This window comes from Podarcis liolepis (genome assembly GCF_965112155.1).
Source record: "Podarcis liolepis genome assembly, chromosome: 6".
NCBI lineage: Eukaryota > Metazoa > Chordata > Lepidosauria > Squamata > Lacertidae > Podarcis > Podarcis liolepis.
In genome coordinates, this window is record NC_139559.1 from 39,681,562 (window position 1) to 39,706,057 (window position 24,496).

The following is a 24,496-nucleotide window of genomic DNA, read 5'->3' on the forward strand; positions in this document are numbered from 1 at the left end:
GCATATTTCAATGAAGCTACAAGGGGGAAAAACACCCTTCTTTCTTTTCTTTCCAAAGTGTTTCCAGTTCTCAGTGATGGAGAACTTCAAACATGCAAGGATAGTGCTTAAAATTCTAAAAAGCAGAGAGGAATCCTAGAACATTCCCGGGAAGCAAGAATGGATATTGGTATAAGAGACTGCTGTTTCTGCTACTATGGGGTGTGTTCTCGCATGTACTAAACAAGTGTGGGGAAAGAGGAAGTCAGCTCATTTGAACTTCCTCTCCCTGTTTTGGTTTAGAACAGGCATAGGCAAACTCTGGCCCCCCAGATATTTTGGAACTACAACTCCCATCATCCCTAGCTAACAGGACCAGTGCTCAGGGATGATGGGAATTGTAGTCTCAAAAAACATCTGGAGAGCTGGAGTTTGCCTATGCCTGGTTTAGAACAACTGAATTTCTGATGTCTCATACAATATCCTTGTGGAAATGCTGAGGTGTCACCACATGTAGTTCGCTTCATTTCCACCCCAAACACATACAACAACTTGAAAATCTCCCGACTCCTTTGTCCTGCCTCTTACTTGTCATAATTAACTGGATCAAGAGGCTGATAGGTGACTTTATAGCATTCTATTCGCTTTAGGAAATCATCCATCACATTCTCTCGGTTTCTCTCTGGGTAGTCAGGGCTGGAAACCTTCACTTCCTGATCAACAAAGAAAGTTGTTTCAAAAGTTAAGCAAACTTTATACATAAAAAGAAAAGAAAAAACACTAGTGAAACAAGTGTCTGACTGGCTGCTCCTGAAGCAGCATGGCTCCGACACACATGATCCCTAAGCTTCCAAACAAAAAGATACTGTTTAAATGTCTGCCTCATCCTGGCACAGAAACAAAGGACAATACTAAATGAATAGTGCATTATTTGCTTTGGGAATAGGCTGCCCTTTCTATTACCTTTCCATGCATGCTGTTTGCAAGCTTGTGCCAAAAATATGTTCCAAGGTCAATAATTTGATGACTTAATTTTAGCTTCCAAAGTCTTACATAACTTACGTAAATACATCCATTAGCCTTAAGTTACCATACCTAAACAAACACTATTTTCTTCAAGCTCTGCATATAAGGAAGTAGCCATTGCCAAAAGCTAATACTTACACACCCTACCCACCCCATTGGAGTAAAATTATGGAGGGGGGAAGTATATGATACATATAAGCTTGATAAAATTACTTTTGAAATAGAAATAAGCAAACCCAATGATCACTAAGATGTTTTGGATTTATTTACTCACAAAGCCCGGAAATTCTTTAAAAAGTGTCTTATATGGGGTCAAGCCACCATTCTGCTGATCTCTAAGGCCAGGCCAAAAATCCCTCCTCTACATTTGCAAGGCCATTTCTCCCAGCTGGGTTTTCTTCAGATATTGCAGCCTGGCTGGTGAAAAAATAACCTCAAGTGGGGAAATAACCTCAAGTGTTGAACCCCCTTTTCCAGGTGAGGGAAAGGGGTTTCAACAGTCTACAACTGCAGATAGCTTTTGTCATTAAAATCACATGCCATTTGAAAATTGGACTGATGAATCTGTAAAGACACACATTATCTTGTGTAACCTGACATCTAAGCATGGCACTAAAATGCAGGTGTGCTGCTAGCAGGAAATGTAACTGCAGTGCTGATAGCCATTACATGGTTACTCTGGCAAAGACCAGGGTCAGCCCATTGCAACAAGTGTACTACATAACGTGTGAAGGGCAAAATGTGACCATAAACATATGCAGACACATACCAGGGAACTCTAGCCACAGTATAGAGTGGCCCTTTTGAGAACTTGAAACAAGAGTCTTGGAACAGACAGTGTTGGCAACAGAACTGTCTAATACTGCAATATAAAAAACAAAACCACTGAATGGCCTTGGACAGCTCTCATCAGGGCTGGCCCAAGACATTTTGGCACCTGAGGTGAACCACAAAATGGCATCCCCCTTCAGGGAAGAACAAGGGAGAAAATGAAAAGATCTACATCAAGATCTACTGCCCCTATGGATTCTGCCACCTGAGATGGTAGCCTCGCTTTACCTCATGGATGAGCCAGCCCCAGCTCTCATTGAGAACTAAGAGGAGCTCTTCAATATGTGCCATTATTTGATATTTTTCAAGTGGTGTTCAAACTGGACTGAATCCAGATTCAACCCTCAAGACCAGATTTCCAGGGAGCTGCAGGGAGAAGGAAGAACCCATGAAAATTGCTGCCTACACCCTTTTCCCTGGCAGAAGCATTCCCCTGAACAGAGTTCCTCTCACAGGAAGTCTACATCCAATCTGTAGTATGCCTTTTCTGTGATGAATATCCACACAACACCGCCAAACCAGCAGCAAGAACAAATGCTGCATGAAATGTGAAGCTGGTCTAAAACATCACAAAATGGTGGTCTCTTTCTAGCAACGCCGAACTAATGCCAGCTAAGTATTCTGTAACAAAGAAAATCTAAGCAGGCCAACCTCTGGAATATGTCAAATACTCACCAATATATTGGCAGCAATGACCTCTGGATCATCACAGACTGACTCCACAAAAAACACCTGCAAATGGGTTGGGGGTTGGAGGAGGAAAGATGCTTATTAAATTGCAGGTCCTCTACAGCAGTGTTCCCCAACCTTGGGCCTCCAGCTGTTTTTGGACTACAACTCCCATCATCCTTGACCACTGGTCTTGCTAGCGAGGGATGATGGGAGTTGTAGTCCAAAAACAGTGGAGGCCCAAGGTTGGGGAACACTGCTCTACAGGCTGCAGCCCCCTCAGCCTAATTTCAAAAGGCCTTGGTATGCAATCAGTTCCCACCGCCCACTGGAATTCTCTGCCACCAGCAGGCAGATCACTGGGTAGAGAGGAAGGTTGGGGAGAGAAAAGGGAGGGTCAGAAAGAGAGGCAGAAAGGACGGTAGCAGAAGAGGAGAGGCAGAGGGAGGAAGTGAAATAAACAATGAAAGAGAGGAGGAGAGAGAAATGGGGTGGTCCAGCCACTTTTGCTCTGGCTTTACCCGATATGGGCCCACGACCTGAATGGGTTTTTACTTTCATTTAGATTTTGTATCTACAGCTGTCATCAGGCCCCTAAAATTTCTATTTCAGTAATAATAATTTAATAATCAGTAAGTCCTAATTTAGAAATTTAGATAATTCCTTCCCAATTAAAAAGAATCCAAAATGAGAGGTAACCTGCTTTGAGAACTTATATACACCCCCCACCCGCACCCACCCCTGCTCTAGCACAAGCTCATTTTTTAATTTGAACTGGGAACAAGCTTGTAATGAAGTCATCACCTTAAAAGAATTTTCTTTAGCAAAGGTCAAAATCATGTCCCGCCTCTCCCGAGTTGTGTTAGTTGCATCAAAGACCTTAAAGAGATAGACAAATGTGCCCATCAAACTTAGGTGTCCACGGAACATTAGAAGAATAGGCAGGTAACATACAAATACACACATGCCTAGACAGCTTTAAATCTCAGCTAAACATTTAATAATGGATTGAATTCAAGTCCGCCTCATAACAAAATCTCAAAGAACTCTACTGGACTCCACACCTTATTATTTTAAAATAGATAAGCTGGCAGAATCTCACTGCACATATGAAGCAGAACTTCCAGGTCTTAATTACAACTCAAACCACATACCACATTTTTATCTGCTGCCTCTCTGAGAGCCTAGGGTGACACAACAAATATAAACAGAGATAAAAACTGAAACTTAGGATAGATTGACATGGGGTAGGGACCCTGCTACCCAAGTAAATGAGATTGGCGGGGACAAGTTTTTTCCGGCTGTGGCTCAAATCTTTGGAACTTCTCACCTCTTGACATCTACAAGTCCAACACACACCAATCTTTTCAGAAAGCAGTATTTGGAGACAGTCTTAATTATGAATTCAAACATTTGTTTACTGCCCTTCATTAAATTTGATGCTACAATTATTCACAACAATAAAGCAATGAACACGCTGAAACTGGCTGCTAATAAAATATCAGAAACAGTGCTTAAAAGACCTGGGGGAGTAAAAACATTTTGCCTGGTACCTAAAAGATTATGTTGGGGTTGGACAAGTCCCTATGGAGAGGGAAGTTCCATAACTAGGGCAGTCTAGCCAAAAAAAGTCCTCTCTGTAGTTGATACCAACTTTACTTCAATTAATCAGTTTCTGATGGGAGAGGTACTCAGAGAAGGGCATTAGCAGATGATCTTGGAGTCCAAGCAAGAACATCAGGAAGAACTTTCTGACAGTAAGAGCTGTTCCACAGTGGAATGACCTCCCATGAGAGGTGGCGGATTTTCTTTCCTTGGAGGTTTTTAAGCAGAGGTTGGATGGCAATCTCTCATGTATGATCTAGTTGAGATTCCTGCATTGCAGGGGGTTAGACTAAATGACCCTTGGGATCCCTTCCAACTCTACAATTCTATGATTCTATGTGTATAAGAGCTTTCTCTTTCTTCTTCTTTTGCCGCAACGCTTTCCCCATGAAAACAGTTTTACTGCTGAAAACAGTTCCACAGAAAAACTGAATTGCTGTTTGTTCCAATTCACTGCTAAACAGCGGCTTTTCCTGGAGAGAAAGCCATGAGAAATTACCGTATTTTTCGCCCTATAGGACGCAGTTTTCCCCCTCCAAAAATGAAGGGGAAATCTGGGTGCGTCCTATGGGGCGAATGCAGGCTTTCGCTGAAGCTTGGAGAGCGAGAGGGGTCGGTGCGCACCGACCCCTCTCGCTCTCCAGGCTTCAGGAACACATCCGCAGCCTAGGCAGCCCTACGGGAGGTCCGGCAGGGATGTCTAGGCTGCGGATAGCAGCCTGCTGCCCAGCGCGAGGGGCGCCCTGAAGCAGAGCGCCCCCCGCGCCAGGCAGACATCCACAGCGTGGGGAGCCTTGCAGGAGTTCCCCGCAAGGCTCCCCACGCTGCGGATAGCAGCCTGCTGCCCGGCGGGCGGGGTGCCCTGAAGCAGAGCGCCCCCCGCGCCAGGCAGACATCCGCAGCATGGGGAGCCTTGCAGGAGTTCCCCGCAGGGCTCCCCACGCTGCGGATAGCAGCCTGCCGTCCCGCAGGGGGGGGCGCCCTGATGCAGAGCGCCCCTCGTGCGGGGCAGACATCGGCCAGCCCCACAAGCTTGGGGGACAGCAGGGAGGCGCAGCGCCGCCATCCCACTGTTCCTCGACCTGGTTCTGTTTCCCCGACCTGCTTTTGGGGGGGAAATAAAGGGAAATTTTTTTCCCCTTTATTTCCCCCCCAAAAAACTACGTGCGTCCTATGGGACGGAGCATCCTATGGGACGAAAAATACGGTACATCCTGTTATTAGATACAAGTAATGTATTCTGGGCATGTGCCATAAACTCTAATTCATTTAGGGCCCACCTTGAGATCTTGGACACACCATTAGCCCAGACATACATTGTGAGGCCAATTCTTAATTTCCCCTGTATGTATTTACGTGATGGGAGTGGTGCTCTTGTGTCTCGGTCCCGCCTGTAGTGGGTCCCAAACCACCAGCTGAAGGCCAATAATCTTGTGTGCACTTACAGCTATCTGGCCAGACTCCTCCATGAGATAAACTTTCACATCTTCAAGGGCCACCAAGGCACATTGTCTGCAAGATAATCATCATCATTGAGTAGGATGGTTTAAACCAAAGACAACATCAAACCAAACCAAACTACAGTGGTACCTCTAGTTACGAACTTAATTCGTTCTGGAGGTCCGTTCTTAACCTGAAACTGTTCTTAACTACAGGCGTGCTTTCACTAATGGGACCTCTTGCTGCTGCTGCGCTGCTGGAACACGATTTCCTTTCTCATTCTGGGGCAAAGTTCTCAACTTGAAGTAACTCTTCCAGGTTAGTGGCGTTTGTAACCTGAGGTGTTTGTAACTCGAGGTACTACTGTACTGGATGTAGTGAGTCAGTGGAATATGTTATACAGCAATAGCCTAGTGCAACCCACTGAATCAGATATGGGGGTGGCAAAGTGGGATGGGCTGCCCCTGGTACAGCAGGATAGTTTCTTCACATGCCCCTCTCTACCCTACTATTCTGCCCTTCCTTTTATTTATTTATTTCCCATAGAGATAACTTACTAAAAGTTGAATGATATCTTGGCTTTTCTATCTTCAAAGGTTTAAAAATAACATCTCCCTGTGTTTTGAGGTTAATTTTAGTGAATTCCAAAACTAGCAACTTAAATATTATCTGTTATTATTTAACAGTTACCCATATTTTGAGAGATGCTGGCATTAACTTACTTTCGAATCCTCATGGCTTCTTCATTATCATGCCTGAAGAAATCATATGACTTGTACGATTGTACTGCTTCACGGCGGTAGACTCCTAAGTTAAATACTTCACAAAACGGAAATTCAGTTGTCAACATTCCATAATAAATAGTTTTACAGTACTAATAGCAGATGGGAATCTGGTATCTAAATGCCAGTCATCGAAATACCACTATTCATTCAGATTTTCACTTCACTCCCCTCCCCATGGGCCTCACTTAAAAAATGAGATTAAGAAATTTAAAACATGGCATCAATGCATCTGTGATCTAAGTACAAATATTGCTGTTCTACATAAATACCTCTGTTAATATTTTTAACCTATAAATGAAGTAAGGAAAGTCTGGTTATTTCCATTTTCCAAATGGGGAAAACTGAGTCACAAGCACTATGCTTATAAAGGCCCACCAACTTGTTGGGATTCTCAACCACCTAAAGACTCTGGGGATCGCAATAAGAAACTTTTTTCAAAAAAACAGAGCTGAAATTAGACTTCTAAAGCACCACTGAAACATATTTCTTTGCCTTGTACTGACACTGCCAAAAAGTAGAATACTGTGATACCATTGTTATTTAGCACTTGTTCAGAACAACCTTTCAATTATAGGAAGAAATAAAATGATAACCACATCTAGGCATAATCAGTCAACCAGGACTGGATTAATGCAAGCTTCTAACTACCAACTTGCCCAGCCACTTGCAGATGATCAGAAACTATTTATTATTTTAACTGCGTAATAACTATTATATCTCATGCATAGAAATATAGAAAAACCTTTTGTAGGCACTCCAATCCAGTTGAGGTAGCGAGTTAATTTCTTGGACACATAGGTCTTGCCTCTTGCAGGGAGGCCAATCATTACAATCAGAGTAGGGGAATTGGTCATATAAGAGGCCCATGCTGCAAAGAAAGCAAAGACAGAATAGGTGACTTCTACAAGACTGAAAAAGAAAAATGCTGGCAATAAGCCAAAGTAATGATGGCTTCCCACAACTCCTTCTGCCCATACATCTGCCATAGACAAGGACACCGTGTTCTGCTCTCATAATCAATCAGCGGACTATGGCATGGTTGTATCAGGTGTTTGCTAATGAAGAAGGCTAACCAAGCAAAAAATAGCCACTGACTATGTGCCTCAAACTGAGCGTGTCACTCAGTTAAAAATATTTTCCAATTAAGCTGTGGGCTTTTCAAGGTTAACAGAAAAAGGTCACGCTCCCTCTTGAGAACACCAATGGAGCCAGCTTCCTTTTTGAACATGATGAATACAGATCTGAAAAAAATTAAACTCGTCTTATATTTGCTTTTCGTCTAAGATGCCGAATTTTCTAACATTCATGCTGCCCTCAAATGAATAGGAGCTGCGTATGATGCTTATCAAGAAATATATTATTTTTCTTCAGTGAAAGAATAGTCTGCAGTTCATGGCAGATACCTGTACATGATTTGTATTCGGTACAGCAATGATCAAAAGCCTAACAAAACAGATGTCTGTGGAACCTGCAGACAAACCTTCCCAACATGATACTCTCTAGATGTCATTATTTTTAAATGCAAACTAAATAGAATTTCTCCCCATTTATAGCCCCAGCTCATGGAAGGACTAGTTTGGGGGTGGCTGCTGTAGCTACTACTCCAAGAAATCCTGGCTCCATTTCAGTCAACACCAACATTTTCAATTATTATAGTGGATCCAGGATTAAATTGCATAACTGAACATTTTACCAATGTGTGGCCATATCCATCTCTGACAGATATTATATGAGAGAAACCTGAAGCTACTTCATTACTCTCTTGAAATAAGATGGAACCCCTAAGCCTACCAATTTTACTAATGAGATGAATTCTCCTCTCAAATGTAATCTGGCAATAACCTAAACAAAATTTCTTTTTTATCCCAAGGTTAAAGGAAGTAGATTGTAACATAAAAATGGGTACAACCCATTCTGCAAGCCGGGCTGAAATAGATGGAAGTTGCTGATGAAGAAATCTCTATTTTTATGCAACTTGCTTTGTTTTCAGTGGGGCATCAGCAAAAGAAGTTCATTGGGTCTAGTGTCAAAAATAAGGAGACATGTAAAGATGAGCTAGGTCTGTCTGAGAGAAAGAACAATTTTAATAGCTTATCTCTACAAGAGTTAAATCACATTTTAGCTTCGGTGTGACAGTCCTGAAAGTACAAAACCACAGACGACAACAATTTTCCAGATCAAAATTTTGTGTTGAAGGAATTGGGCAACTTACCGTATGCTGAAAAAGCAGCCAGGCTTCCTCAAGCTGCTTTTTCAGCTCCAGATGTTTTTGGCCTACAACTCCCATGATCCCTAGCTAGCAGGACCACTGGTCAGGGATGATGGGAATTGTAGTCTCAAAACATCAGGAGGACTGAGTTTGAGGAAGCCTGCTCTACACTGATTGTCTGCTCAAACTGTCAGTCTACCATGACTAAACCCTACTAAGGGTCTGTCTGGCCTTAATTTTCAAAGAATAGCATTGTGAGTTGGGTGTCTGTGTGTCAGTCTGGATTACATCCTTGGATTCCTTCCAGACCTGTGAGTCTATATCCAGTGAGGGTTACAATCTAGGAGAGGCTGCTGAACAGGTCAGACAAAATTTTTATGTAAGATAATTGCTTTAGCTGGCCGCTTAAGTACTCTCATTGGCATGTCAAAGAGAATGAATGAGACTGCAATAGCTACAACTAACTGATGGTGCTGTCCAGGGATGGAGGGCTGGCATTCTCTCCACTCCCCTCATCTGACTGGATGCCACTGTCATCTTAGGATGAAGAACAATAGTATGGTATGAGTGCTGTGTGTGTGTGTTTAGCTGGTGCTGAAAGCTAGACATATCTGTTCTGTCCTGGATCTGAAGCTGAATTTTGGGCTTCCCTGGAAGCCTAATGGAGAAGTAAGATATGGTGTGGTGTTAATGCTATATGAGCCCCTCCATCCTATACTCATATTGTATATACCGGTAAGTGTAAATAAAACCATGTATCCTAAAGGCACCACAGTCTGCTGATCTTCATTCCAAGGAAATGAAGCCTTGAGTAAAGTGCAGGCACCCCCACAGTCTCTTGCTACTCAGAGACTGGGCTGGTGCACTACAGTAGTATAGGATTCAACCAATAAAGTAAGTCAGTGCCATTACAAAAATTTGAGGGATAGGGTTCAAGACAGAGAGTCCAAAAATTAAAATTAAAAAAATTGTCATGTCAGCAAAAACAAATTGTATGCAGGCCACTGTACTAGAACTATTACAGGCAGTGCTTTTTTTCCTTTAAATATGTTTAGGTGCACTCTCAATTTTGACTCAAGAAAATCACCATTTTATAGTTCAAATAGGGAAAAATAAAAAGAGTAAATGAACAAAAGTACAAAGATTCACAAAATGTTTAGGGTATACGTCCCCCCAGAAAAGAGCACTGATTACAGGAATATTGCAGGGACTACAGTCATACAGCCAGAGAGAAATATTTTGGAATAGGGTGCAGACCAGCAATTTCCTGGTGGTAGAGAGAGACTGGCAGTTGCATGTATATTTTCTGTAATCACAAGACTGCAAAAAGCCCTACCAGCGTAGAAGGAACTTAATGTAAGTTACCCTACTGACCTACTGGACTTCACATTCATTTACTTATCCACCCTCTTCCCAGAGGATCTAAAACAAATAATGAGTTCTGAGAATATAGGTTAAAGGATCCTGGTACTGAGGTTGTTGATTCTTCATTAGCAAAGTATCTCATGACTCTGTGACAGTTGTAGGAAGTCTCCTAGAAACTTGGGTCCTACAGCATACAACTAACCCTTTGGCAGACATTCTAAAAGTATACAGCTATTCAAAGTGGGGGAAGTGGTAGTAGTTTAGTCACTTTAACAGAAATGACACAAGTAGCTGTGGGCCAGGCTGACAGTAATTTATATAAGATTAATCCCATTATCAATTCCTTCAAAGTATTTCTATTCCGATTTTATTTTTATTCTGCCTTTCACAGAACTTCACATATCAAAGTAACATGGTTCTCCCGCTTCTCTTTCCAGAGTTTTTCTCCTCCTCAGAACAACCCCTGTGAAACAGGTGAGGCTAAAAGAAAGCTAGTCGCTATATATAATTTAGCTTGGTCTCATAACATCAAGGGGTGTGCCCCAGGGAATAATTCATCCCTATGTTTAGCACTGTGATAAATTTGAAAGTTGGAGCACACCCACACACCACTTTTCTTTCAGAATTTATATATGTGCTGCCCAGCAAAGCAAAGCATCACAGATACTCACAGCACTTTTTCTCCGAGAATCGCTGATTTGAAGGTTTGTTTTCTTGGTTGCAACCGTTGCTGTTTACCTGCTCCAGTACTGGAGCTGCATCCCCTGACATTGCTGCAAGGCACACACTTCCTCACTTTTGATCGCCAGCCTTCTTCTGGAAAACCAAAGGACGAGTATTATGAAATGCTCAGCTCTCTGGCAGTAAAAGAATAACACGCACAAACAGCAATCTGTCCCTGATGTTCCTTCCAAGAGGGACTAAAGTGGGCAGGGAAAAGCAGAAGCTACATTGAAGTTGCTAATCAAGGTCAAGAGATACTCATCGTACTATTTTCAAGGATGGCACAAACCCCATAAAGAAGGAAAGTAGGAAAAGGTGTCATTCTCCCCGAAGAGACCTTTACAACCAGGAAATGGGTATTTTCACCCTATATAATCCTTAGCATCCTTCATTTGACAATTACATCATCATCTTTCTCTTTCTCTCTTTTTTGCAGAATTCCAGTTGCTAAAGACCTTTCTAGACTAGAGAACATTACAGTGATCAGCCCAAAGCCATCAGCAACACACACCGGCGATCTCAGACATGTAGCCGCGAATAACTGTTGACGAGGATTTATACCTGGAGTTAGAGCCCTCCTGTCAGTTCAGCAGCTGGAGCCTCAGAATCAAGCTCAAAGAGCCTTTCCTCCCGCCGGGCCCAACACACCTGCAGAATTTAGCACGCCGTCGCCGGGGACAGCAAGTCCAGCGTCCTGAGCACAGAACGGGAGCCGGTCCGGCAGCTCCAAAGCAGAAATGCAGATTGAGAAAGAGCCCGCCCCCCACCTGCCTGCCCCCAAAGGCCAGTGAAGCCAGGGCGCTGCAGTGCATCCGAAACCTCAGCAGCAGGTATCCAGGTGCATCCTATTTTACCTTCCAGACGCCGAGAGGGAAAAGGAGGCCGGCTCTGCGAAGATGCGGAAATGAAAACGGCCAACCGGCAGCGCCGGCTACGAGGTGCGAATTCAGTAAGTGACGCAAAGAAACGCAGAAAGAGGGAAACGGAAAAAAACAGTGGCAAAAGGAGGGTTATGGTACACTTGCGTATGATCACAAGGGTATTTCTCAAGGGTGGTGGTGTATTTAACGATGTGCATGAAATTACATAAGCCCTGTACATCCATCATATTTCTTGGGTGTTGCATCACACTCAATGTGTGCACACGTTCGCGGACTGAGTTTGAAAAGCAACCCGTCCACGACACGTAACCGCGGGCAGGAAACTTATCCAGAGGGCTGGTGGCATTTATAATGGGCCAAATGTAATGCAGCAAACGGTTCGGGACCCACGCCTCAAACGCATGTGCAAAGAAGCTCCGCGTAGCAGCGGCTCCTGTTACAAAACAATGTGGGGGAAAGGGAGCGCAGAAAGCCGCCGCCGCCGCGACGAGGCATCTTAAGCCTCCGGGCTCAGAGCCTCCTCTACCGCGCATGCGCGTGGAAGGAATGGCGTGGGAGTCGCCTCAGCCGGATGTTTTCAAGCGATCTTTGGCTGGGAGCTCGCCCCCGAATCTGATTGGTTGCTCCGGTGCCGTGCACGTTGGTTCGATGGGGGAAAGGGACCAATAGGAAGTCTGAGGAAGGAGACGCGAGGGCTGCCGGTAGCCGCCGCCATTTTGCTGTTGGGGGGCTCTGAAACCCGGCAGCCGCCGCCGGGACAACTCTGGAACATCAGGCGGCGAGATGTTGCGGCTGCGCTGTAAAGCCCGGAGCGGCTCCTATCCGCTGCCCGGACTCACGGCGCACTCCCGCCTGCGCGAGCTCCAGGCCGCGATCGCTACCCTCACCGGGGTCCCCGTCAAGGCCCAGCGCCTGCTGCTCGGTTTCCCCCCGCTCGGCCTCGACCTCAGCGACGAGGAGCGGCGCCTCGGGGAGCTCGGCATCCACTCTGGTAGGCCTCTTCAGATGAGATTTTTTTGGGGGGTGTGGGGAGGGGTGTCTTAGCTTCCTCCTGAGAAGCCGGGGGTGTCTCTCGAAACTCCTCCTGGCCCTGTACGATGTGTGGTAGTGTTGCCTGCTGTTGTGTAGCTGGACGAAGGGTTCAGTTCACGAGAAGCCTTGGGATATGCGTCCTCGCAAAGTGGCATTCAGAGGCATCTCACACCGGAACTGGGAACACAGGGTAGGTAGGCATTGTAACCAACAGTTACTGGTATTATTCTGCTCCGCGAATTTGTCTGTTCCCCTTTTTAAAGGCTTCCAAGTTGGTTGCCATCACCACACTTTTCAAAGGTAAGATCCAAGGTGGTGAGTGGATCCAATTATGTCCAACACTGATTAAAAGCAGCCTGTAATATTAACGTAGGTTGGGATTTTCGTCCAGTTTTTTGGCTAGTTAGAATGGATGTATCTATCCTTCCTCCCCAACCTGGCGCCCTCTTGTTTCAAGCAGTTCCCTCCAGCCCCAGCCACATGACCAATGGTAAGAGATGATGGAGACATAGTCCAGTAACATCTGGAGGGCACCTGTCATTTCCTTTTCTGCCAGCTGGTAAGGAAGGGACAAGCCTGATTTCGGTTGGTGCAGCTGAATGAGTGTTTTCACAAATGGTTTTAGAATGCAATCCTGTGTTCCTTGGAAGTGTGTCCCATAGGCTATAGGATAGAATGGATCTACCCCTTTAGTGTTGGGAAAGAGACCTGATGTCAGAGTCTCCTTTTCTGTTTCTTCCTCCTCAGGTGTCTTGGCCCAAACAGTGTTGGAGCTCCAACATGGTGGGGCAAAAAGGGGGTGTTCTAGGAAGCTGCAAGGATCCAAAGCTATCTACGCCCCCCACAAGTCCACATACAGGGAGGAGGAAGTTTAGACAGACTCCAAAAATTGCCAAAATACATTGCTTCCCTTTCTTTACTTTTGCTTCTGATTATTACAACCGGAAACTGATAGAGATGCAGGAGTGCCCTTGCTTCCGCTCTGCTGGGTTTACGTCCTATATATCTTAGAATAAAGCAGTTCTATTGTCTTCCACGTTCTCCTCTTACCCACCCCCTTTAGTATTGGCAGTCTAAGAGGAATAGTTCTGTCCAGCAATAATATTAGGCTGTCTTCTTAAAAAAATGTAGTTATCAAAAGATGAGTGGTGCAACATTTCTTTGGAGGGAAACTACACATTGCAAAATATTTCTGAAGCACAGCATGTATTCAATCACATAACAGGAAATATTGAAACAATGACACACATGTTTTGACATCCTATAATTGTCTAAAATTGGCTGGGTGTTGGTTGTTACTACCCAATAATTAAATTTCAGATTTTTGCTATTAGTATTGAATATTCTCAGCCTACCCTGATGCACAAGAGGATTAGTGTAGCTTCTCATCTATTTAAAATGGGGAATATGCTCTCTCTCGCGCTTTCTCTCTCTCTTTGTGTGTATAAATCTTATTCAGCAATAGGTTGTAATTCCAAAAACACACTTAATGTGTCATAAAACTCAGTGAGCTGTAGTTCTGTATGCACAATAATTCTGTTGACATCTGAAGAAAACATTCAGAAATTGTTGACTGTTAAATTTTAAAGCTATTTCTAGAAACCCTACAATGAAATTTTGAGTTTTCTGATTTCTGCATTTAGCCACCAGGAAATCATGCTGGCAGTAAAATCTAAATCTTACCTACATATTCATGACCAGTTTTTAAAATGCTTTACCTGAGTGTCAGAGTACTTAATAATATATTTTCTCAGTAACCATTTCAGCCTACAGAATATTATTACCCTATTAGATAATGTCGGGGAGGGGGCATCTGAAAGATTATTCATGGTCGACTGAGACTCAGTAGGGAGGGACTTGTAGTTCATGCTCTTAATTGTTGCAGTAAACTATACCTTTATTTCTTTCTTCTGTTTTTCTTGACAGGTGATACACTAATAGTTGAAGAAGATGCAGCCAAGCCCAAGACTGAGTCACCCATAGTTACAAAACGGACTGTTCCTAATTCAGTCAGGGAAGCACTCCCTGTGCTTGCTCGGAAGGTTGTTCCAGCAGATAACTCATGTCTCTTTACCAGTATATACTATGTGGTAGAAGGTGGGGTTTATGACCCAGGATGTGCCCCAGAGATGAGAAATCTTATAGCTCAGATAGTAGCAAGTGATCCAGAATCCTATAGTGAGGCAGTACTAGGGAAAACTAACCAGGAATACTGTGAATGGATCAGAAGAGAAGATACATGGGGAGGTGCAATTGAGGTTTCCATTTTGTCTAAATTCTATCAATGTGAAATTTGTGTAGTGGACACTCAGACGGTTAGAATTGATCGTTTTGGGGAAGATGCTGGCTATGCCAAACGGGTTCTTTTAATTTATGATGGTATTCACTATGATCCACTTGAGCGTAAAATTCCCAACTCAGATATTCCACCCCAGACAATTTTTTCAGCATCTGATGACATTGTCCTTGCACAGGCTTTGGAGTTAGCAGATGAAGCCAGAAGAAAAAGACAGTTTACTGATGTAAACCGGTTTACATTGAGATGTATGGTGTGTCAGAAAGGATTAACAGGGCAAGTGGAAGCCAGAGAACATGCCAAGGAGACTGGGCACACCAACTTTGGAGAAGTGTGAATTTTCTGTGGGGTTGGTTATATCTACTACCTCACGGAACAAGAACAAGCCTCCAGGTTTTTAAATAAGCTGTATGTAATCAAATGAATCCATTATAAGCTTGAAAGACCTAAATTTAATTATGGCTGATGTGCACAGGTTTGCTGTGGTTAGTTTGAGAGGTTTACAAGCGTGTATGTGTGTCATTTTCCAACTGGCTTGGAGTGTTCTTTTCATGTCTAAGAGAACTAGAGACAACTATTGATACCAACTGCTCTTGAAAGAATCTGAACAGCTGATGCAGGAATTTCTCTGTGACACAACTGGTTATGCACTCACTACTGTAGCTAGCTAGGCTTGCATATAAGATTTTAGAATCACTGATGGAATAAAAATGTCAGCTTGGTTACAGAGTTTTTGATTATACAGTCTACTGAAGAGTTTAAGTTGGTTTCCATTCAAATTTGGTAAGATTACTTGTGTCTCTCAGCTTTGTTCATGCAAAATGTGTGTACAGTGGTGCCCCGCAAGACGAATGCCTCGCAAGACGGAAAACTCGCTAGACGAAAGAGTTTTCCGTTTTGGAGGTGCTTCGCAAAAAGAATCTCCTATGGGCTTGCTTCGCAAGACGAAAATGTCTTGCGAGTTCCTGCGGGTTTTTTTCCCTCCCCCCCTTTTTCTAAGACGCTAAGCCACTAATCAGCTGATCCGATAAATTGATAAGCCGCTAATAGCGCTAATCCGCTAATCCGTCAATGGGCTTGCTTCGCAAGACGAAAAAACCGCTAGACGAAGAGAATCACAGAACGGATTCTTTTCGTCTTGCGAGGCACCACTGTATTTGTTTAACTAAAGGCAGATAAGCTACACAGTTGCCTCTTCAATACAGGAATCCCAAAGTTGGTTTATTTCAAATCACTGAACAAGCATACCATGTTTGCTTAAGTGAAGCTGTCATGATAAAGGGCTTCAGCTTGGAGGTTTAGTCTTCAGCTGTCTTAGATAGTGAAAAGCTACCAATAAGACCACATTTCCTTAGTACTTAATATATTGGTGCCCATTAATTACATTTTAAACTGTTGTTGCCTGCTTGGAGGCTTACGTGCATTACATGCATGGCACGTTCTTCAAAATTACTGAAATTCCAACATTCCAAGCAATACAAATAAAAGTTTTTTAAAACAACAGATAAATCATATACTCAAGGTGCATTGGGAGGGATATTTCATGCCCCCTCCCAAATTGCCACATGTTTATTTGCTTAATGTGGAACTTTTGGGGCCAAATTCCAAGTAAGTCTGCCTCTTTTCTGGTTTCTAAATATGGCAGTGCTGGATTTCGCTAACTGCTGATTGTCTCCTCTTGAAACGTGTCCAAGAAAGATGAACCTCAAACATGTACCTGCTTTATGATGTGAACTGAGGGGTTAGCATGTTTATATAATCTGTCAATTGGGATTGGTGCTTCTCACCAATAGTGGTAGTTCTTGATCTATATCCAGTACCACAATTTGGTGACTTGATAGTTATACATTTGTGGTTGCCATTATTAATATGACAGCAAGTGCTCCTATACTGTGATCCAACTCTTATTATATTGCATGGTTAAGTGCCACAGTCTTCTTGCTGCTGAGGCCTTTAAGTGGGTAACGTATCACTGGTTAGTATAAGCTATTTTGTACATGGGCTCTTGGCGTTGGGTCTTGAAACTGCTTCAGTATTTGGGTTGTACCTGGTATCTACATAACTTTGATCACTTGAATGCTTCTGTCTTCTTTAATTATGAATAATTAATAGTTTGGTTTACATGTACATTTTTTATTTTAGTAGAAACCAGATCATTAATAGATTGCAGAACACCCACATTTACCCCTGGGCTAATTTAATTTCAGTTTAAGTTAGAACATTTTTTTTAAGGCAAGGATCTTTTTAAAGGCATTTTTTTTAGATCCAGTAGGTACACTTGTTAGGACTAAGAATCTTATTTTCCTATAATTAAAGGCCTGCATATTTATAAAAGTCCCCCAACTCATCCATATTTAAGTGGGAAAATAAATGGTTGGAATGTGGATAGAATCAGTAGACAAGAGTGTAGCATGAACCTTGGAGTTGCAAGGAGCCAGTGCTAGCAGCCTACTATGGGTTTACATTATGCTGGGATCAGCCATAAATGCCAATTTCAGCACATCATAAAGTTGTCCAACATAAACAGGTTGAGGCTTATTCCATGACAGAGTCAGTGGCATCAATCCCGCCCAGAGTCTAATATTTGATTGGTATTGGAATGAGATTGCAGCTGACATGCACTACTGACGTGTTGCACTACGATGTTGACATGGCTGTTTGTGCTTTCAGCTGTCTGTGCTGTTGGTTTGGGGTGCTACACCTTAACATTATGCTTTTACCTTTTGAAGGGTTCTTTACATGCACTGCATATGTTTTTTAGCCATTTTGCTATACTTCTACATTATTTCCGTTTGGAAACATTGAAACTTTTGTTTTCATCCAGTTATAGGTGCTCAGAATAGTTGATGAAAACAGATTTGTTCTGGCCAGGTGATGTTAGTTTTAAGTTCCATTTATAGCAAAGGGAAAAGTTAGAATGAAATACTTCCATTGTTTTCAACAAAGCTTGCACTACAATAATGTGCATGGCTACTCAGAATGAAGTCTGTGTCTAGTGGGGCTTTACTCCCAGAAAAATGCATAGGATTGCACCCTAGCTCATAACTAACTAGCTGGGTCAGGCTAGTGCAGATACTACATAGAATTGTCCTGTGATATTTTGACAGAAGCCTTAATTGGACAAGCCAAGTACAGTAGGGCTATGCTTCAGGAAGACACTTCCAATTTTTCCTTGGCTGAAGGAGGCAAAGGTGTAAATACAGTCGTACCTCGGAACTTGAACATAATCCATTCTGGAAGTCAGTTTGACTTCCGAAACATTTGTCTTCCAAAGTGCGGCTTCTGATAGGAAGCTCCTGCAGCCAATCGGAAGCCGTGGAAGCCCTGTCGGACATTTGGCTTCCAAAAGAACGTTTGAAAACTGGAACACTCACTTCTGGTTTTCGATTGTTCGGAAGCCGGAATGTTCGACTCCCAAGGCGTTCGGGAGCCGAGGTACAACTGTAATTCCAATTAATGTGTTTTCGGCTTTGCTTGATTGTGTCTTAAGTAGTGCATATGAAGAGTGAAGCCAATGAAACAGATGGATTTTGAATAAGTGATATTGGTACTGATGTTGACTTTCAAGTCAGACTGACTAAGAGTGCAGCACACACATACCTAGGAGTGAGTCTAATTGAACTCGTGGGTTTTACTTCTGAGTAGATATGCCTAGCATTGCACTGTGAAACTAATTTAATTTTTTAAAATAGTTCTGTTTTAAGTCTCTTCCAGTAACTTTTTACAAGCCTGTGCATATAGGTCTAAAATGTGTGGAAGAATAGAGGAAATAAATATGTGACACATTTTACACAAAATACTTGAGCTGGCCTAACACCAGGCCTAAAGCCATGTACTTTGAAGAAGTTTGCATTAAAATCAGTAGGACCTCCAATTGAACGTACCGTATTTTTTGCTCTATAAGACGCACCAGACCATAAGACGCACCTAGTTTTTGGAGGAGGAAAACAATATTCTGAATCTCAGAAAACAATATTCTGAATCTCAGAAGCCAGAACAGCAAGAGGGATCGCTGCGCAGCGATCCCTCTTGCTGTTCTGGCTTCTGGGATAGCTGTGCAGCCTTTATTCGCTCCATAAGACGCACACACATTTCCCCTTACTTTTTAGGAGGGGAAAAGTGAGTCTTATAGAGCAAAAAATACGGTATTTGAAATAAGATACAAAAGCTGTGATCTGAAAGTACTGATTTGAATGAAATTCACTTGAATCCCTGTGGTCCTTTAGGTCAGAGTAAATTTATATTCCCGTATTTGTTCACTTAAGGCTCTTCCACGCTTCTGATTGCCCCAGGAAAACCTGCTGTTTACTGCTGAATTGAACCAAACATCAGTCAGGTTTTCTGTGGATTAACGTTTGCTTCAACTTAGCACTAAAGAGCGGATTTTCTGGGGAAAAGGGGGGTCGGACAAAGGCAGAACCTCTTGAAGTGAGCCTTGACTATCTCAAACTGTTGGTAGACTATTATTTTGTCCTCAGTTTGCCTGTTTGAGAAATTAGTAATGTTCACAACAGTGGTGTGAAGGTGACCTATTGTTTGCATGGACAAAGATTCCCTAGGTCATTAGTTTTGTATATCTTTTCCTAGTAAATGTTAATTTTGGAAGTATATCTCAAGCTACAGTTTTATGGTTTTGCTGTGGTTTTTCAGGAGGCAACGCTTGATAATGGTTAATATTGAACTAGTAGACTTTAACTCCCCTGCAGCCTATCTTTAAAAAAGTGAAAACAAGTGCAAAAGTGTTATTTTGTCTTCCTGGATTTTACCATCAGTATTATGTATGCACATTACGTTTTAATTCTTTTTGATAAAATATTTTCAAATGTAGATCAGGTTGATTTTGCTGAAACCAGGAGCAGTGTACCTTCAAAGGACCATGAAAGATTGATGCATTTGAGGAGCAAAATGTTTGAAATTATACAAACTGCCTCAAAACAGACTTTTTAAACTGAAAGCCTGTTAAATCTCGCTGGCTGTTTTAATCAACCTCGGCACAAAGATGATGGTTATCTCCCGTTCCTCTTTAACATCTGGTTATCAGAGTCATGCTGCCTCTGAACATGGAGGTGCCATTTGACTTTTGCCAAATAGCCATTGATAGACCAAGCCATTTAAGCTAGCAGCCCTTACCGTATGCTTTAGTAGTAAATTCGAGTGGTTGTCTGTTAAGGTTTTTTGTACTGAATCAATCACAAATGGGTGACCCTGAGTAATATTATTATGAAATGAGTGGGGGGGAAATACCCTCCCAGCTTCCCCCATGCTTTGTAATCTCATAAATCGCTCATGTTTCCCTTTGCCTCTTCTAGACTAGTCTTAAACACTTAAGATTTTCCTTGTAGGGATGATACCCCCATTCCTCCAAGCACCAATCAAATAGGACATAAACCTTCCTGCAGGAAATGCTGCTCTTCTGTCAGGATGTCCCATTGCCTTCAGAACTACTTTGCACAGAAAACTCAAGTATGCTGGTAAATCCGAGGCCTAGGTCACAGCCTAGAACACATTTTTAAAAATAAAAACTGTATTTATCAAATAGTCAGTGTTCCCTGTTCCTTTGTGATGTTTTTTGATTATTATTTTTTTTAAAAAAATACACCTGCATTGTCTTTAGAAGCTACTGTCTGCGTTCCTCTTATAGATACAGAAATATCAATTAATTCATAGGACTTCCATGTCCTGTGGGAGGAGTTGATATGAAATGTTATTCTGAAAATTATTGGTTGAAAGCATCATTGCTGAACACATTCAATCTCTGGTGGAAAAGAATACATGATAGGAATTTCTAAAAATGACTATGTTGACATAGGACAATAGAAAGACAAGTCTCTTCCAGTAGCTTTCTTATTTAATGTTACAATATACTATATCCTTTTATAATAGGGAAAAATGTTTTTCCTGCTGTCGTCTTCAGTCTGGAATGCTGAATAGATGCATCTATTCCTAGTCTCTGTTCAGTGCCAGCTTCTATGTACTGCTACATACAACTGCCATATTAATGTTCTGAGTGCTATCATTAACCTTGAACACTTCAGTAAATGTTGAGAACTGGGTGTGGTATAAATATTGAATGTCTAAATGTTAATGAAACGCAAACCTGTTATGTTACTTGACTGGATTATATGTTGAAGCTCTGTTCTGAGACTTACAGATCTGGCAGCTATCACCAGCACTAACTTCCATAAGGATGAAGGAACTTCACTTACTCTTAAGCATGTGGCCTTTCGCACACTCTTACATGAGATGACTGTCTCAACTAACAGCACTTTAAAAGCTTGTCAATCAAAGTTTACAAGTTTAGTGTTTTTGCCTAGGAGTTAAGTGGTGCAGAAAGTGCATTATTAATTATTTTTCTGATATACAACATTTTAAAACTCCTGGTAACTATTTCCCAATGGCACTGCATCTTGCTGTTTCATACCATTAAATTATGTTCTGTTGAACATGTGCCCTTGAGTTTAAAGTCGTTATAGCAGCAATAAACTGTAATATTTATGCATGCATATTCAACATTGTGATCACTTGTACTTCTTTCTGCTTTTTATCTTGAATAAACATTGGTATTTGAACATGTGCATAGAGTACAAGGACTGCTGCAAACTCTACTGAAAATATGACTCTTGCCTCTTCTACCAAAAATACTATTATTTAAATTTGTATACCACTCTTCATCTGTAGATCTCCGGGCAGTTCACAGCATAAAAAGACAAAATAAAAACACAGAATACATAATAAAAACCAAACCAAACCAATAAATGTCAGTTTATTTCTTGTAGTGAAATTGATGAACTACAAATGTGTTTAGATTGCCAAAGTACTTAAGTCAGTTAAATGAATGTATAAAGCTGCATTTTATTGGGTTTGACTGTTGAACCATCTAGCCTAATACTGTCTTATTCATACTTTCAGCAGCTCTCCAGGGTATTGCGCGTACGTCGCGCCTATCACCTGCTACCTCATCCCTTCCTCCTTCAGTTAAATTAATTGAACTTGGCTCTCCTATGTTCAAGACGTGTGCTCCATTTGAGCTTTGGCCATCAATGCATTTGATGTCATATGGCTTACTTGTACGGTAGGCATTGATGAGCAACTATGAAGCACTCCTAGAATATTATAAAACATGAGCAACTTATGGGAGGTAATGGTGCTTTATAAAAGGGATGCTTTCCCTTCATTTGAAAAAACAACAGAATTGTTGAGTTTCTTTAATCTCATGCTCTGGAAATGACCGTGATTTGGGTCAGAAAACAAAATACATCAATATCTTTTAAACAGTACATCTCACTTGCATGGCATATTGCATGTCTAGAGAGCTTGTAAAAATCGATTGGAACTGATCTCTAGTGTAAAATTAGCAATAATCTGTATTGTTGCTGCAAGGAGCACAAACTCATTCTGGGTCATAGAGTACAGTGTGAAGAAGGTGTGCCTGTGCAATCTTTGGCTTGGCATTCTTTCCCTCGCCCCCACATTTATTCCCTTAAGAGTGGCTGGTGGGAGAATGAATAATGTTTTATTCTAATGCTCCTTTAGCTGGTCTTGTTGCAATTGTACATCAGAAATACATTATCATTTTTTTTCTTCCCTGGAAGAATTACAAAATTGTAAATCTACAATATGGCAATGAATGTCCCTTAACTTTTTGAAAAACTATATTTTTAAGGTCAATCGAAACATTAATTTGGTGTGTAAAACTTGTAATCACTTGTAGTTATCAAGCCTTCTATCCAGGTTATTTACTGATGCTTGGTCTTTACAAATTTAATCATTACTAGAGGCTTGGTTAACTGAAAATGTTTACATTTTAAGCAAGATTAATTGGGATTTTACTATTCTGCTCAGTTAAAGCTATTCACAAGCTTTTGAATGCTAAGTCTTGTTTCTAGAGACCAAAAGAAATGCTTAGTGGTGCTTAATATGCAGGAGATTTCCAACAGCAGAGGGCGTCTCAATATTCATACTGTACAGTATTTCTGACACCAAAAGAAAGGCAATAAAAGTCTCAAGTTTTCTTTGGAGTGCATTGTTCTAAAGCTTGTATACTGCCATGTGGCTCTCTACTAGAGCCATCAGGGTAGCTCTCAGCACTCCAAACAGAAATGACAGCTGATTGAAAACAGTAAAAAAGAGCAAAGCAACTCATTGCATGAAGTGATTAAATGCACATCGGTTGAATGCAGAACAAACAGCTCGTGGTCGTTTCCTTAAGACTAGAGGGGCTTTGGGCATAAGCCATTCTACAGCTTATGCTCACTTGTATATTAATTCAGCTGCAAGAAGGTGCTCACTTGTGCAAAGGGTCTTCTGCTACTACGTCTTTGCTTTAGCTCAGGAGTTGGCAAAGTTTACCTCGCCTGGGCCGGTTCACTCCAGTGGAGATCCCTTCGTGGGCCAGATTGTGCGCGAGCACACACATCCGCGATTTCTGGCATCTGTGCAGATGCAATTTTCAGCATTGCGCATGCGCAGACGCAATTTCTGGCTCGGCGGAAGTGAGTCCCTGCACTGTGCTGGTTTAGTGCAGCACATGGGGACTCGCCGAGCAGGCGGCTTGGTTCGTGGGCAGCTCGTGGACCGGTTAAACGATCCCCCATAGGCCGCTTGTGGCCCATGGGCTTTAGGTTGCCTACCCCTGCTTTAGCTGCTGGCTGGATAAAATCTGTGAGAAGCTAACAGTGAATGTCTGACTGCTGCCATTCTAGTGGGATTCAGCGCTCTGCTCATTATTAACAGCCTTTTAATTTAAAATATTTTTCCACAAAAGCAGTGTAACTTGTTTTCAAAGCTCTAGCTGCTCCCTGTGGGTTAATGTTTGATGCTCGTACTTCAAATGGTGTTAGTCCTATTTTCAGACTATAGCACATTTTAGCAGCCTGGGGTTGTATACCTTTGAATCATGAATAATGGAACTTTCCTTCCCTCCTCCACTTTTCATGTTACTAAAAATGATACATTATGATAAGGAGTACCAATATATGTACAAAATCAGTTGTGGATTTTTGTTCAGTAACTACAATCTGCGCTTCGCTTCTTTAAATGAAGTTTGCTGCTGGAATTAAAGTTAAAACATGGATGAAATCCAGAGTAAAGGCCACAACAAAATTTACCTGCATACTGGTTTGACCAGCAGCTGAGGCGATAAATCTTAACCATTATGTATCATTGCAGAGCTGAGTCCTAAAACTGTATTCTTTTTCTTGTATGTCTGTTTATTTTCTCTGTTTCAAATCTCTAGATGCATATGGTATTTAATAATATACAGTTGTACCTCGAGTTACAAACACTTCAGGTTACAAACACTTCAGGTTACAAACTCCACTAACCTGGAGGAGTTACCTTGAGTTGAGAACTTTGCCCCAGGATGTGAACGGAAATCGTGTGCCGGTGGCAAATCAGCAGCAAGAGGCCCCATTAGTGAAAGCACGCCTCTGGTTAAGAACAGTTTCAGGTTAAGTACGGATCTATGGAACAAATTAAGTTTGTAACTAGAGGTACCACTGTACTGTACATGCTAATTATATTAAGATGACTCATCCATTATGAAAGGACCCTGTGAAAAGCAGACACTGGGCTACTGGTCTCTTTCCAGTGGACTATGGGAATTCTGGCTGTGGGGTTCTTGCAAACAGTGCTGAGCAGGGAGACCTTAGTCAGA

At 42.0% G+C, this 24,496-nt stretch overlaps 2 protein-coding genes and 1 long non-coding RNA gene across 19 annotated transcripts in view; 2 read left to right on the plus strand and 1 right to left on the minus strand.

The window, feature by feature from the left end:
- Positions 1-12,037, minus strand: part of PFKFB2 (6-phosphofructo-2-kinase/fructose-2,6-biphosphatase 2) — a 38,370-nt gene extending 26,333 nt beyond the window's left edge. For 6 of the 17 annotated variants that reach the window (XR_014527482.1, XM_083508975.1, XM_083508972.1 and 3 more), the window contains exons 1-8: positions 11,281-11,501; positions 10,581-10,725; positions 7,078-7,203; positions 6,273-6,369; positions 5,556-5,622; positions 3,310-3,384; positions 2,512-2,568; positions 568-692 (exon numbers count right to left, since the gene is read on the minus strand). Coding sequence is in view for 14 of the 17 variants with exons in the window: in XM_083508975.1 (XP_083365101.1) it covers positions 568-692; positions 2,512-2,568; positions 3,310-3,384; positions 5,556-5,622; positions 6,273-6,369; positions 7,078-7,203; positions 10,581-10,680 (647 nt within the window). In the remaining 3 variants the exon portion in view is untranslated. Of the gene's footprint in view, positions 1-567; positions 693-2,511; positions 2,569-3,309; positions 3,385-5,555; positions 5,623-6,272; positions 6,370-7,077; positions 7,204-10,580; positions 10,726-11,143; positions 11,255-11,280 lie in introns of those variants that run through there. The other 11 variants (XR_014527480.1, XM_083508976.1, XM_083508965.1 and 8 more) reach the window with 7 other exon arrangements.
- Positions 9,835-11,151, plus strand: LOC310709473. The gene is made up of 3 exons (XR_014527548.1): positions 9,835-9,900; positions 10,347-10,383; positions 11,069-11,151. It is a non-coding gene; the product is annotated as an uncharacterized lncRNA (long non-coding RNA).
- Positions 12,038-12,296: 259 nt separating the features above from the next.
- YOD1 (YOD1 deubiquitinase) lies at positions 12,297-15,566 on the plus strand (the record flags this gene model as incomplete). The annotated part of the gene is made up of 2 exons (XM_083509075.1): positions 12,297-12,504; positions 14,472-15,566. 2 exons carry the CDS (start codon positions 12,297-12,299, stop codon positions 15,176-15,178), a joined length of 915 nt encoding a protein of 304 aa, XP_083365201.1. The 3' UTR covers positions 15,179-15,566.
- Positions 15,567-24,496: the final 8,930 nt, after the last annotated feature.